Genomic DNA, 14,763 nt, shown 5'->3' on the forward strand with positions numbered 1-14,763 from the left:
TACAAGAAAGTCGCATGATCCATGGAAAATTCGAGGAATTTAATTTTGAATCTTGGAGGAAGAATAGACTTCACAGATTTGTTATGTCGGTGTTTCGTTATGACTGTCATGAGTTATGGCAGTTATGACTTGAAAAACAAATTAAACACATCGTTTTGCTACTCCTGTTGTTAACTGAGCTTAATACGAGTATTTTAAATGTTGGGCAACGAAATCACTTACTGTACGAGTGCCCTTAATACTCTTATTATTAAATTATATCTAACGTTTTAAAAACTCATCTAATAACATTTTATAGCCAAAAAATAATAATAATAATAATACGTAAGTGGTTTCGATCCCTTTACAGATTTCGGGCCATATTAAAGACTAATTTACAGTTCACCAAATACCATAATAAAATAGATTAAACTTATTTAGAGGAGTTAGAACCCAAAACCAATACAAAAGGGAGTAAATAAAAATAAGGAAGTGCAGAAAACAACCATGCAAGCCAAATACCGTCATGCAAAACCAAAACTACGAAGAATAGTACTAGTAACGCATATCCGTTTCCTGTTGCGTTTGGGGTAAGTACATCAATCCAAAATTACCCAACAGATTGAAATAACTTTTATATCAAAAATTTGTCTGACTCATAAAGAATATAATTTTTTCAAAATATGGTTAAGATCCTTCTTCCCGATTTCAAACCCAAGGGATTTTTTTTACCTTTTAGCCAAACAAAGTCGGAAGTTAAAGCTTGTTTGACGAAATATTTACATTACTGATAGATATATGTGTTTGTATGGTTTGACTTATTGTGACCTTCTCAATTGACCGAAAAAATGATAGTCTGATAGTAGTAGTAGTAGTGATGAATGACCAATGTAGTGCGAAAAGGGTTTCCTTCGGAAACGTTCGTATTTGTCATGTTAATTCAGTCAATGTCAGTATATCTTATACTGAGACTGATTGAAATAGCATGACACGTTCGTATATACATGAGTAAAAATTAAAAAAATTAGTAAAACGACGAATATTATGAGCTCTGACAGAATCCTCAAAAATTCGATTTAGAATGTGTATTTGTTAGTAAGAATGTAGCCGTTAGTATCCCATCCCATAATTACCTTAACTTCGCCCCCCGCGGCTTTATACCGCACATAGTCCAGCCCGTTGGTCCCATAGCTGATGTGGTACTCCTGCACATATTCCCTGGAGTGCTGCCTGCCCTGCGTCGCCACTCGCGTTATGTTCTTCACGGTCCCCAGATTGATCACCAGTTGCTGGTCGAAATCATTTTCCGAAGCCGTCCATGCGTTGAGACCTTTACAATGATATGCAAGCGTTTTTTTTTTTTTTGCATTCGAATTTGGAACTTTTAGCATTCGAATTTTGAACGAGTTGCTGATTATGATTGTTAGTGTTTTTGGGATGTTATGTTAAATTAAATTGCAATGAATATGTTTTGATTTTATTAAACCCTAACACCTCATAACAATAAAATAAAACACTACAGAAAGCACACTCTAAGCTAAATAGATAAACTTAAATCTAAAAAGGTTTCATTGATTTCTTTAGAAAACTATTTGCAAAAGTTTGATCCGGAGGATTTAATGGTTGCGCTTCTTTAACCAATTCTTCAAAATTCAAGTATGAGTAAGACACAGGTTCTGTGACATAGTCTTTAGGAACCTGTATAGCAACGGCCACACCATGTTTCTCATCTAAAAGTGTCTCTTCAATCTTCCAATCACGTTTCAGAACATCATTAACATACAACTGTGTGTCCGTCACAATATCTCCAACTGACATGTCAAAGGTGTTGATCACAAATGTGATTTTGTTCAGAGCTATTGTCAATCCCACACCGATGTTCTTAACGTAAGCTTCTTTCAAACACCAGTGACGGTAGAAACATTTCAACTGTTCCTTCTCTGTCCGATAGCCTTTAATAGTCCTCCACTCATGAGCAGAAAACTGTTTTGTCATGAGTCTAAAGAATTCCGGAACATTCTTGTTTACTGGAGGCTCTACCTTCATTACATCTATCCCGATATTTCTTTCCTTATGTCCAGCTAGGACGGAATAGTCTCCTTGATGAGAAACATTGAAGTTAATAGGAACATCTCCTGCCCCAACTAAGTATGGCTTTCCACGCTCATCCCTAGCAAATGTAAGTTCGTTATAAGGAATGCCAGTTGATATGTGGATGAATTTTCGCATCATCAGCCGTCCAATAAGTGACGATTTTACATCATCTTGATACACAAATCTGTCTAACCTCTCTTTCTCTTCCAGTTGTATGTAACTTGAAGCTGATAATATTTCTTCATAAGTAGGTTTCCAAGTTATTATATTAAATGCCCATCTTACATTATAGTCTGCCATCTTTGGCTTGTAAGTAATGTAATGTCTCTGTGCAAAATTCAATGTGGTCCTTAAATTGTTTTTAGTTAATTTGTGGACCTGCAGATGAAGAATCCTATTACTTCCATATTTTTTCCTCCCAAATTCACTTTTTCTTTTTCTTTTTTTTTAACTTTTTTACTAAGACATTTTTTCAGCCAATAAAATAAACATCTATTTTTAGCCACACAAAAATGAGGTTACAACACATGCTACAAAAGTTTTAGCCAAAATAAAGACTGACTAACAAACACACTTAAAGCTGCATTCAGTCTATTTTTGGGAAAAAATAAAACTGTTTGGGTTCTGAGTTTTTATACTTTAGTAAACAACTAAATTACAAAAATAACTATGAACATAGGTATAAAATAATTGAAGGAACCAAATTAATGTAATCTAAAATACGATTGTATTCAAATTAAGTTCTTTACTATAGTTACATTGCATGGACTTACCATATAATTTAGCATTGTCAGGTCCCCTCTCTCTCAAGCTTGATGTGGCGGTGAGTTTGGCATTAGCTAGCAATGGCTCATTACATTCATAATCAAAGTAATATCTAGCATATTCTGAAACAGGAAAAATTATATTGTTTACCAAAAATATATCATTAAATGTAATAATTTATTCATAAAATACCGCTAATAAGAATGCATATTCTAACTGGTTTCTTTACTTTTAAATACAAATCATTGTAAATATTGATTAAATAAACTTCACTTAAGAGGCTAGGGCGAGAATAATTACTGGAAAAGAAACATAATGAGTAAAAATCCGTTGGGCGTGTAAACATACCTGCTTCCGACTTCGTAATGCTATAGCAAAGCAACACAACGAAATAATATACAAAATTACTCATCATAATTTCATACTGGGATTAAATTCGTAATTGGAACAAATATCGACTATTTTCGTGCTAACTATTAGTCAGAAAAGTGGATAAAGTTGTTTGATCATTACGCTACCGTTGTCATGATCATCAAATCAAGCCGGATGGACAACACCCTTGATTTAAGTTGGTTTTATATGCAGACAGACACGCGTTGGTTAATCTCTTTAAGTAAATTACTTTTGTAATTGGTCAATCACGGCATAATTTTCTGACATAAAATATTCGGCCAATAGCTGTACAGATATAAAAATGCTACACGTTCCAATCGGCCATTGAAAACACAGACAATACAAGACCGTTCAAAAACTTAAATATCGATACAGGAAGCATATTGAAATAATCAAAGAAAATTATGTATTTTGAAAAAATATGAAAAACGATTGGGCAAAAACTTATGAGGTTTTATATTCAAAATTTTAATTTGAGATACACACATACAATATTGAAACAAATTTCTGTAAACTGTTAACGCTTTGCTATCAAGGATCTGATATTGGAACGACAAGTATCTGACAACTACTGTCAACTGTCAATCACGCCAGTCAGTACTGCCATCTAGTCTCAGTCTATGAACTTATTTCAAATGAGTGTATTATAAAATTTATAAATTAAAAATTAATGTTTGAAATACATAACTTAACCTTATATATAAACGGGCTTACTCTTGGCCACAGAGTAGTTGAAGGCAAAGACCTGGCCTATGATGGAGTGAGGTCGCCCAGAAGATGCTGTATAGCCAGGAGGACAGGGACTTGAAATAAAAGATCTTCAACAATGATTTGCATAACTTTATTCTGGTGTAAATGGTATCGCTAGTTTTCCCTGCGACAGGTTAACTTCCTCCCAGCATGAGCAGCAGAGTGTCTTCCTGTCCATGATGTCCGTGTACAGTTTGCCATCTAGGTGGTCCAACTCGTGCTGTGCTATTCTGGCCGCCCAGTCTTTAAACTTTTCTGTTTTTGGCTCACCTTCTGGACCAAGACCTAAAATTTTAAATAATTTTAGATATTATTTTACATTTCAATATCAGTTAAAAAGTAGGAGTATACTCGCAAAATATGATAGACCAAAGTCCTCAGCAAGGCCACTCCAAACATGTAATGTTTACCTGAAATTTCGACCTCTTTGTATCTAGGAACTTCTGCGGAGAATCCTCTAACACTTTCACAACCCTCAGCATAGGAGATTTTGCGATAGTCAACTATTTTCAATGAGGGATTGATGAAAACCTATAAACAGAGATTTTATATTAAACTTCATGGATACTTTTATTTTATTGATAAATCCTAGCTGGCTCACATTGTTTACTTACTCACAGTGTATGGTACAACGGTCATACCACGGGATTTGACAATATCTGGACTCGTAGTCTTAATTTCTAGTGCTGTTAACTGCATGGCAAATATCCTCTTATTCACTCCGATTTGAGGCGCTGACATCCCCAGACTGCCGTATCTGTTAATTACTACTTCTAGCTTCTTAATTATATTCTGGATTTGCTCAGTTTTGATTGATTCAGGTGGCACCGGCTCAGAAACTTTACGTAACCTGGGATCCCCAATTTGTACGACGTGACTATAAGGAGGAGTGACATGGCCGCGGCTCGGAGACAGCCTAGCGTACCAGTTGAGCACCTTTCTAGTCACAGTCATTGTTCAGCTCAGTCACAGTAAATAATGTTGATTTATTAAAGTTTTTTCAAAATAAATATACAGGTTAATAACATAACCTCAAATTCGCAACGAGAACTGTCAATAGTTGACGTTAACACAGTGTTGTCACATACAATTTGAACAAAATGGTAGACCAGGGTGAAAAAATAGGTAGAAACTGGTAGAATTAGAAACGAAAAATAGGTAGATCTACCTGTTTTAATACCATCTAAGGTAAGTCCAGTTTTAATGATTAAAAATGCTTCTAAACTATTAAAAATATATTTATTGGTTTACTTGGTGAGTTCTTTATGGTGTTTATACATGTTTTTGTTAAAATATTTTAAACACAAGCTAGCGTCTCCGAGAGCTGCCACTGTCAGGGTGTCAGAAGTGTCAGTGTCATGTCATTGTCAAATGACACTGTCACTGTCACTACCAAGCTGTCAGTGTCAAAACTGTCAAACATCAAGACTTTCAAGCTGACAGCCACAGATTATTCACTAAACACGTTCCGATTTAAGTAAAATGCTGTAATTATAAGACAGGTAAAACTTAATTTCGTAACACGCATGGAGAATTTTCTACAATAGTAATATTTTAGAAAATAGGTAGATTTAGGACCGAAATAGGTAGACAGGTAGACGGGAGGCAAAATAGGTAGATCTACCTATAAATAGGTAGATGTGACAACACTGCGTTAACATTCCGTTTCACTCGTCCTCATAATCCATAATGACACCTACTTTAGATTTTGGCATGAAATCTGGAACGTAATGTAATTAAACGTCATTTCCATGCCGATTTGCCGAATCTACTGTGCCACAAAATAACATTCAAAGGTCAATATTACAGCATTTTGTTAAGTATTCATAATTAATGCTTATCTAAAACCACTTCGCCGACATCGGGACGTTTAGCTCGCTTATGTAAATATATAGTTGTATGGTGAATTGTGTGTTGAACTTTAATACTAGTACTAGTCAGCCTCGCCTTACCGATAAGTTTTGAATTTGTGTTAACTTATTGATAACATCTTTCGCGGGGTTCAAGGCAAGTTCTTATGTAATTACTTACGTATTATTGAATAATAGCTGCTTGTTTTACACATACCTTGTATGGCAAAGAAATTAAAAAGAACTTGATGTTAGTTACTTAGATTTTTAACCATATTTGTTTTTATTTTTGGGCGTGTTTTCACAACCTATAAATATAAGCATATCTCATTATCAGATGCAAATGTTTGCAGATTGTCTGCACTGTAATAAACGACCTATTCAGAATATTCGAATAATTAAAATTCAATATCACAGAAACGTTTTGAAGACGATGTCGTCCCCGCGTTGTCAGATCAGACTCAGACCTACCTCAACCTATTCAGACGGAACAGACATATTCAGATCTTACAATGCATCTTCGTTTGGTTTTTGTGAAAGTAGCAAAATTAAAAGTCTTGCTAGTAAACACACAAGAAATCAAAATGCAACATAGCTATTGTTTATATTAAGCCTTGTATATTCTTCTTGTGACTTACAAATCTTATGGTTCAGTTTAAGCATACACCAATACTCTATTATTTCTTTATTTTCCTGCTAGAATGTTATAAGAATGTTGAAATCTTACTTCTTTGAAGCCTTGTTCATTTTGTAAGACCTACAGGAAAGTTGGTATCAGAAAAGGAGACTTCTTAGTTAAAGCAGTTACACCATAGTACAAAATAGTAGAAATGCAAAACAAAGAAATATTTTTCTTCTGTTCCAGATGTTCAAGTTACGGCTCAAACTATCGAATGCTCTAGCCCTCAAGCGCATGATGTCAACTCAAGAATCAGATGTCCTATTTGAAACCCTAAACAATGCAGGCATTATCACACTAAATCGTCCCAAAGCCCTAAATTCTCTTAACACGTCTATGGTAACAAAACTATTACCGCAGCTTCAAGAATGGGAAAACACTAAAACCTGTGTCATAGTGAAAGGAGCGGGGGACAAAGCTTTCTGTGCAGGCGGAGATGTTAAAGCGGCTATAGATAAGGTAGAAGGACCGATCTTCTTCCATACAGAATATAATGTAAACTATCTTATTGGAAAGTATAAGATTCCTTACATAGCGATAATCAATGGAATCACCATGGGAGGTGGTTTAGGTTTGTCAGTGCATGGACGGTACAGGGTAGCAACAGAGAAGACTCTCATAGCTATGCCGGAGACAAAGATTGGATTGTTCCCAGATGTCGGTGGATCATATTTCTTGCCGAGGTTGCAGGTCAATTTAGGATTGTATTTAGGATTAACAGGTGAGAACCTTGTCTTGAATAAATAAATAAAACATTTTAACAAAAGAACAAGAAACGTTTAGGGAAGCACTAGGCAGTGCTTTACTGATAAGAGATGTAAAATATGTTAATACAACATTAGGTTTTTTTTTTTGTGCATGCAGTATTCTTTCCATCAATTATTTTTCAATGGTATAATCTTATACTTTTAAACGAGCAATTCTTGTATATTTATTTATTTATTTATTTATATATATATTTATTTACACTGACGATCTCGGAAACCGCTCTAACGATTTCGCAGAAATTTGTTATGTGGGGGTTTTTGGGGGTGAAAAATCGGTCTAACTTATCCTTAGGTCCCGGAAAACGCGAATTTTCGAGTTTTCATGCGTTTTTCTTCGCGCGCCATCTCGTGTGCAGTAGTTGTACTGTTAAGACAGAATTCTTTCGGTTGATGTAAGTACTATTTATTGCAAACACTAGATGGCGACACAGGTCAAGGCTAAAACGAATAGAATAATACACTATTTGAGTTTTTGTGGCGAAATGCGCGCCATCTCGTGTGGAGTAGTTGTATTGTTAAGGCTGAGAATTCTTTCGCTCGATGTAGGTACTATTCATTTTTGAACTAGATGGCGACACATGCCAAGGATACGAAACAGAACCGAGCGAAGCTCGGTTGCCCAGATATTGCTATTTAAGTATCTACAATAACAAAGAAACTTCATATTACAAAGTTATAAATTTTCGGCTAAAATTATAAAACTAATTTTTTAACCAATAATCATAGTGATTCCAATCAATCTAGTAGTAGTAGTCAGCACATACTGATGTCTCGCTCGCACACTAGAGCGCCGTTAGTCGCACCTAATATGGAAACTATAAAGATTAATAGTTTAACGACCGACCTGGCCCTAGCGCGTATTGACCCTGCCTGCTCCGCGGTCCCGGGCTCGAATCCCGGTAAGGGCATTTATTTGTGTGATGAGCACAGATATTTGTTCCTGAGTCATGGATGTTTTCTACGTATATAAGTATTTGTATATCATATATATTGTTGTCTGAGTACCTGCAACACAAGCCTTCTTGAGCTTACGGTGGGACTCAGTCAGTCTGTGTAAGAATGTCCTATAATATTTATTTATTTAATAGTAATCTTAGTGTTCTAAACACATAACATAACATCATTATATTTCCAGGTGACAGATTAAAAGGCAAAGACATTGTCAAAGCCGGCATAGCCACCCACTTCGTCCCATCCTCCCGTCTCTACGAGCTAGAGACTCTTCTCTCCCGCTGCTCCAACGAGAATGAGATACAAGCGCTGCTGACCAAGTTCCATGAGCCGGCTGAGGAGTTCTCTCTAGCGGAGAATATTAAGCATATTAATTATTGCTTCGCTGCTGGCAGCGTCGAGGAGATTATTGAGAGGCTGCAAAAAGTTAATAATGACTGGTCTAATAAAACATTGAAGGTAATTTAGCTTTATAATCTGGTTACTGCCACTTGCTTCAATTTCTGTCCAGTGAATTGTCATACACGTCAAAAATGACTAAGCATGGTTTTTTCTCTGGTATCGGTAGACACATGTAAAATTATCGCTTGCCTGATGGATGGAAATTGACGTTGTAAACAATAATGTTCTTTTGCTTGAGAATATCAAACAATAAGTATATTTTAACCATTAAATAAATGCAAAGAAAACGTGACCAAGGCCTCCAAGTGTTCTATTTTCTTTGTATATGACATTTATTTAATGTTTATAGTATAATAGTAGTGTTACTTAAAAAATACAAATTAAAATATTTTCAAATGAGAATAATTTAATTTGTTCCAAGAATAAGTATATTTGTTGAGCTTTTTGAATGTCAAGAATATATAAACTAAAGGGGTCATATCTATCTAATCGTGCCTTCAACGGCATGATGCATATGCACTATGCCGTCAATGGAACCTAAGGGGCGGCTCACTCCGCGATTCTATCGCCGCGCTACAAGTACATGTTAGCGGCCCATTCATTGGCGACGACCTTCGCGCGGCGCAATAAAATTCAATGTTGGCTACTCGCGTGCGGTCCGTTTGTTAATGTAGGTAAGAATTTAGAATGGCGGCATTTTGTGAACATCAAAGGAGTGAGCCTTCTGTACTTGTACTATTATATATTCTGTGGTAATATTTACATTGGTTTGCTTAAATTCAGGACCTTGACGGTTTTGTTCAGAAAGTTTAAACATCTAGATAATTTATTATTCTCCACTACCTAAGTTGTTTGGAAGAGATCGCTCTTTAGCGATAAGACCGCCTCTTGTTTTACCTCTTATTAAGTTGTTATTTATACATACTATGTTGTTTCCACTTTCCTGTATAGAAATGTGTAATAAAGAGTATTTGTATTGTTTTGTAGTCCACTAGAGCATTTTTTAAATTGATGGCTCCTATTTTTCACAGACGCTTCACTCCGTGTGCCCCGGCTCGCTCAAGATCACCCTGCGTGCGCTGCAGCGCGGGGCGCAGCTACACCTGGGGCAGTGCCTCAAGATGGAGTACCGAGTGGCCTGCCGCAGCACCGAGAGCCACGACTTTCCTGAAGGTATAGACTTTCATCCTTATTTCAATAGCAGGGTGGACCTTAGAATTCATGTTTTTTTTTCTTCAGAAAAACCGTTTTTTTTTTGCAACCCTAGTATCCATACTAGGGTTGCAAAAAAAACGGTTTTTTTTTTTTTCTGAAAAAAAAACATGATAAAAAAAACCGTTAACAAAACAGTTTTTTTTTCTGGAGTATGTTTTTTTTCTAAAGGACGAAATCTCAAAATTTTGCGAAACAGTTAGGTAAATATTTTATACGGTTTGTTAGACTTTGAGTTATGTAGCTATTAAACGAATTTAATTTAATAACTTTAATTTCTGATTTTATAAAACTAATATTGTTAGTAGTTCTGTTGTCGCTATTTACTGTTGGCACAGAATATATAATAGTACAACTGTTGGCAACACCACCGCCTCTCCGCGCTCCACGCCACATCGAAGATTCCCCAATAAACGTTTGCATACATGTTTATCTACGTTATTATTTACGAGAAATTCTAATTATTTGTTCATCAGAAAAAAAAAACATAAAAAAAAAACATGGTACTTGGTTTTTTTGCATGTTTTTTCATAATTCTGAAAAAAAACATTTGTTTTTTTTTCTATTTGCAACCCTAGTCCACACCGAGAAGTAGCCTCACGCGTCTAATAACGGGCATTTGCAGAACTTTGATCCCCCCTAAATAGCGTCAGTCGTTAACAAAAATTAACTCGCTTTCAGTTTTGTGACGATAATTAAGCATGAAATTTCAATAAAAATGTTCTTGTCAATAAACTTTAAGCTATAGGTAATCTACATTCAGATCAGAATGTAATAAAACTAAATTTTTTAGACAGATTTTATGCTTAATTGTTGTCACAAAACTGACAGCGAGTTAATTTTTGTTAACAACTTACGCTAATTGGGGTGGTCCCAAATTCTGAAAATGCCCATACGTACCTTGTAGACATGCGCGCATTTTGTTTGACCGAGAAACTTACAAAACTTACAACTTTATAGAGCACATTGACGTGTAGTAGCGTGACGTGCCTCGCTCTGTGTGGATCTGGCTAATAGGATACTGTCTTGAATAGGTTGGGTATCTGAGGCGCCAAGATGGAAGTACTGAGTAGCTTGCATAGTCTCGACAGTGGTACCTATAATGATATTTCAGCCATAGTTATACGTCCCACTGCTGGGCACAGACCTCCTATCTTTGAAAAGGATCGGGCTTATAGTCCCTACGCTAGCCAAATGCGGATCGGGAACTTCACATTTGAATTTCTTCGCAGATCACATGTATCCGGTTTTCCTTCTTAGACAATACAAAACTAACGCAAGACACTGGAATATTAAACATATAAAACCTGACATATAAATGATAAAACATCTGGCCGTCCCTATCGCACTTACTATAGTGCGATAGGGACGGCCTGATGTTTTATCGTCTATCGCGCGACCATGCTACCCGTGCTGGTCACTCACGTATAAATACGTATGTTTTCCTTCATCGACAATAATATACTATTTTATTTTTCCCAGGTGTCCGCGCCCTCCTAATTGACAAAGACAACAGTCCTAAATGGAAACCGGCCACCCTCGCGGAAGTGACCGACGACTATGTGGAAGAGTTTTTCAAGAAGCTTCCAGAAGATAGGGAACTCAAGTTCTTCGACTTTGAGTCTAAACTCTAACTACCTGGTATGCAATACCTCTTGCAAACCCTGGGAGGTGCGATACACTCGCGAAAAGGGGAATCGTAATTCGTGTCGATTTAAAACACTCCTGTCGTTCGTGTTTTAATTTATCGTCACTCGTTTCGAATTGTCTCTTTTCCGCACTTGTATCGTAATGTAAATTAGTACATCACCTCTCAGAGTTTGGTTCATTCGGTATAAAGTAAGGAGAAATGTAAAAGATAACAGATAGCATTACTTACGTAATCTTTATAATTTCAAATCCCATACAACCAAATTCATACCTAGCTAAGATTCAACGATTTGTTACACTAATTTGCAACGATTTTGAGTCTTGCATAAGAAAGGTTAAGCCGGATGCACAAACGCTCACAATAATATCTCTTTCGTAGCTATCTATCTCTATCGATGTTGCGTATTGACGCGACAGAGCCAGACTACCTTTCTGCGGTTTCGATTTCGTTTCGCATCGCGGAAATGTCATTCGGCTACGGGGCCTGACCAAAAATATATGATTAGTCAGATGGGCGCTATTATTCTGATGTATGGGATAACAGTTCAGTTACATGGTAGTCAATGACTACCATAGTCATATATTTCTGGTCATGATTTAAACGGTTCATTTTCCTGTAACCTTGATGTTTACAATAACATTTGCACCGGAGTTGTCAAAATCGCTGGTAACCTAGCTTAGTATGACTATACAACTGATTATTCCGGTACAAAATAATTTTCTCCATAACATTTGTTTTGGTCTAGTCAAATAAAATAAAACAAATTTTAACAGGAACATTTCGAAAAATTTATTTTTTTGTATGAATGAATACAGTTAAAAATGACGAGTTTCGAACTACGTTCGACCCGAACGCGTGAAAATTAGTGTCCGACCGAAACATGTTTTCTGGCGAAACTGACGAAGGTTCGGCCTTGGCTAGTTTCGAAAAAAAGAAGATATGTTGAAATCGCCAAAAAATTAATAAACCATTTATTGTATGTATTGTATACAGAGTGGGGCCTGTAACAAAGGCGAAGAATTGAACTGTAGGCTATTCTCCTTATACTGATCAACATTTGTTCAGTGACTTTTAAAAATTATGAAGTCTTTAAATATTTAATTTTTCATACAAAATAAATATTAGCTTCAATGTACGCCATTATTGTTGTCATTGACGTTGTCTGTCACACTTTAGACTTAACAGAATTCGCAATACATTACTTCTTAGAAAAAACTTTTAAGGGTGATAAAAATCAAAATACAAGTTATTTTTAAAAGTCGCCGAACAAATGTTGATCAGTATAAGGAGAATAGCCTAGAGTTCATTTCTTCGCCTTTGTTACAGGCCCCACTCTGTATTATTTAAGTATTTTTTTTGAGTTGACTATTTGTCATTTGTTATTTTTTGAACTCCAATATCACCTTTTTGAACTCCAATATCACCTTATCAGAAACTTCAAATCCTGGAAAAGTGATCCCAACGCGACCCTAAAGTACAATTTTGTAAGTTTCGGCCCGGCCGAAAGATTCGGCCGTTTTTTAGCCGAAGCCGAAACCGAACTTCGGTCGGTCACTGGTGAAAATATGGTCCGAAGTAGCCGTTCGGATCGGTCGGACGTAACGCGGAACCGCCCTTATAGTTAATAATGCCTACTTAATTTGAATTTAAACTACAAAACAGGGTTCCATGAATTTATGCACAACGACTAAAATGTAAATTTAGTGCAATAAGAAGCAATCATGTAGAAATCAAGTGCCACTTATTAGTTTTAAGAAAAAACCTATAGAAATAATTGTGTCTTTCGATTAGAAAAGGGTACAGTCACAGGTACATTAGAAATATCGGAGCTGCCAAAGTTCTCACAAATATCGGAACATGCACTCTAAGAGCGTTTTCACATTATCCAATCCGATATCGATGTAGGACTGATATCCCATACATTTAAGAGTTGGAAGAGATCCCTTAAAGGGATAAGCTCGCCTTTGTACATAACCATTATAATTGTTCACTGTACTTGTAATTTGTTCTGTGCCATAAAGTGATTACTATTACTACTAGTACTAATACTACTACTATTAAGCCGCCATATTTGATTTTTGCCTTTAAAATACTTCCGACATTCGATATCGGATAACGCTCTTAGTGCGTTTTCACATTATCCGATCCGATATCGGTTGTGGTCGTCAAAGACGGCTTGCGATTTGCGGGCGAGTTCGCCGCGAGTGCGTCACTGTGCTTGAATCTTCCGACGGTGCCATTATTATTGCTTGTCCATCTGCCCACATTCGTAGATAATAAAGTACTACAAATATCGACTTCAACTAATGTGGATAGAAATTAAGTTTTCTGACTATGACATCTCAACTCTAGACGCGGCGAACTCGCTACGCACTCGCGGCGAACACGCTGCGCACTCGCGGCGATCTCGCTGCGCGTACGTTTCGCTTTCTCATCGCCGGCAATCGCATGTGTGATAAGGCCCTAGGCACAGTATAATATAAAGAGTACTATCGTACAGTATGGCCACTCCCGCTCCCCGCTGAAAGTGCCGTCCACCCGCTCTCGGTTACCTCACAGTTCCCGCCTGTCAAAAACGCGAACAGTCGGCCTGTCATATTTCACTCGTACAAGCATAGTACGCGTTCACCTACACGAGCTTAGACTGTGTGCTAGGAACGCGCCTCTTTCATATGTATATTTGATCGCCAGTGTCCGAGGTGTGCCCTAGGATATCGGTCCTATATCCGATATCTGATCGGATAATTTGAAAACGCACTAACGTCTTGACTAGAGATGGGCCGAATATTCGGTAAACATTCGGCATTCGGCAAATTCGGTAACTTTGTCAATGTTCGTATTCTTTTCATATCATATCATTCTTTATTGCAACCATGTTCATTTTACATAGGATGGTATTCGGCCGAATGGTTCGGTTACATTGCCGAATATTTACCGAATAAACAAAGTGTTAATAACGTAAGTTGTTTCGTAATTCATCGGATAATGCCATCGTATTTCAGCATTCCAAGGAACTACAAAAATAGAGCTTATGCTTAGATAAAATAGAGTATATGCTTGCTTACAAATATCAATAACAATTTATATTTTATAACAAAAATGTAAGTCAAGAAAAAACCAAATTTTAAGTATCCATCTATTGATAAGAACAGTAGGCGCCGTAGTAACACAAGTAAAATTATGTAATTTCATTACCATTCGTTTAAAAGTTTAAACTCTACATCACTTTTAAAAATAAATGGCGAATGTTCGGTTCGGTAAGATCTGAAC

General features: G+C 36.5%; 4 protein-coding genes across 7 annotated transcripts in view; 1 reads left to right on the plus strand and 3 right to left on the minus strand.

Annotated features, from left to right (window-relative positions):
- The window catches only part of LOC125242519 (neurexin-4), a 44,652-nt gene extending 41,324 nt beyond the window's left edge, over positions 1-3,328 (minus strand). The window contains exons 1-3 of one of the 3 annotated variants that reach the window (XM_048151263.1): positions 3,187-3,328; positions 2,847-2,960; positions 1,113-1,309 (exon numbers count right to left, since the gene is read on the minus strand). In XM_048151263.1, coding sequence (XP_048007220.1) covers positions 1,113-1,309; positions 2,847-2,960; positions 3,187-3,253 — 378 coding nt within the window. In that variant the 5' untranslated portion in view covers positions 3,254-3,328. Of the gene's footprint in view, positions 1-1,112; positions 1,310-2,846; positions 2,961-3,186 lie in introns of those variants that run through there. The other 2 variants (XM_048151264.1, XM_048151265.1) reach the window with 2 other exon arrangements.
- LOC125242521 (L-aminoadipate-semialdehyde dehydrogenase-phosphopantetheinyl transferase) lies at positions 1,445-2,963 on the minus strand. Its single transcript, XM_048151269.1, has 2 exons — positions 2,847-2,963; positions 1,445-2,451 (listed from the first exon to the last, which is right to left on the minus strand). Exons 1-2 carry the CDS (start codon positions 2,859-2,861, stop codon positions 1,537-1,539), a joined length of 930 nt encoding a protein of 309 aa, XP_048007226.1. The 5' UTR covers positions 2,862-2,963; the 3' UTR covers positions 1,445-1,536.
- Positions 3,329-4,054: 726 nt separating the features above from the next.
- LOC125224781 (peptide deformylase, mitochondrial-like) lies at positions 4,055-5,047 on the minus strand. The gene is made up of 3 exons (XM_048128232.1): positions 4,600-5,047; positions 4,392-4,512; positions 4,055-4,266 (listed from the first exon to the last, which is right to left on the minus strand). Exons 1-3 carry the CDS (start codon positions 4,933-4,935, stop codon positions 4,073-4,075), a joined length of 651 nt encoding a protein of 216 aa, XP_047984189.1. The 5' UTR covers positions 4,936-5,047; the 3' UTR covers positions 4,055-4,072.
- Positions 5,048-5,705: 658 nt separating this feature from the next.
- Positions 5,706-12,406, plus strand: LOC125224825 (3-hydroxyisobutyryl-CoA hydrolase, mitochondrial). 2 transcript variants are annotated; one of them, XM_048128301.1, is made up of 5 exons: positions 5,706-5,777; positions 6,697-7,231; positions 8,413-8,687; positions 9,662-9,803; positions 11,325-12,406. In XM_048128301.1, exons 2-5 carry the CDS (start codon positions 6,697-6,699, stop codon positions 11,474-11,476), a joined length of 1,104 nt encoding a protein of 367 aa, XP_047984258.1. In that variant the 5' UTR covers positions 5,706-5,777; the 3' UTR covers positions 11,477-12,406. The 2 variants fall into 2 exon arrangements, with proteins under 2 accessions (XP_047984258.1, XP_047984257.1); XM_048128300.1 differs by lacking the exon at positions 5,706-5,777 and adding an exon at positions 5,849-5,988.
- The last annotated feature ends 2,357 nt before the right edge of the window (positions 12,407-14,763 follow it).

This window comes from Leguminivora glycinivorella, chromosome 3 (genome assembly GCF_023078275.1).
Source record: "Leguminivora glycinivorella isolate SPB_JAAS2020 chromosome 3, LegGlyc_1.1, whole genome shotgun sequence".
NCBI lineage: Eukaryota > Metazoa > Arthropoda > Insecta > Lepidoptera > Tortricidae > Leguminivora > Leguminivora glycinivorella.

Bases quoted from the DNA above. Each gene is read 5' to 3' on its own strand.
- LOC125224781 (XM_048128232.1), bottom strand. From the start codon at position 4,935: ATGACTGTGACTAGAAAGGTGCTCAACTGGTACGCTAGGCTGTCTCCG. The intron at 4,513-4,599 runs GTGAGTAAGTAA...CTCTGTTTATAG, and splicing joins TGACCGTTGTACCATACACT to GTTTTCATCAATCCCTCATT. The intron at 4,267-4,391 runs GTAAACATTACA...TTAAAATTTTAG, and splicing joins CAAAGAGGTCGAAATTTCAG to GTCTTGGTCCAGAAGGTGAG.
- LOC125224825 (XM_048128301.1), top strand. From the start codon at position 6,697: ATGTTCAAGTTACGGCTCAAACTATCGAATGCTCTAGCCCTCAAGCGC. The intron at 8,688-9,661 runs GTAATTTAGCTT...TATTTTTCACAG, and splicing joins GGTCTAATAAAACATTGAAG to ACGCTTCACTCCGTGTGCCC. The intron at 9,804-11,324 runs GTATAGACTTTC...TATTTTTCCCAG, and splicing joins GAGCCACGACTTTCCTGAAG to GTGTCCGCGCCCTCCTAATT.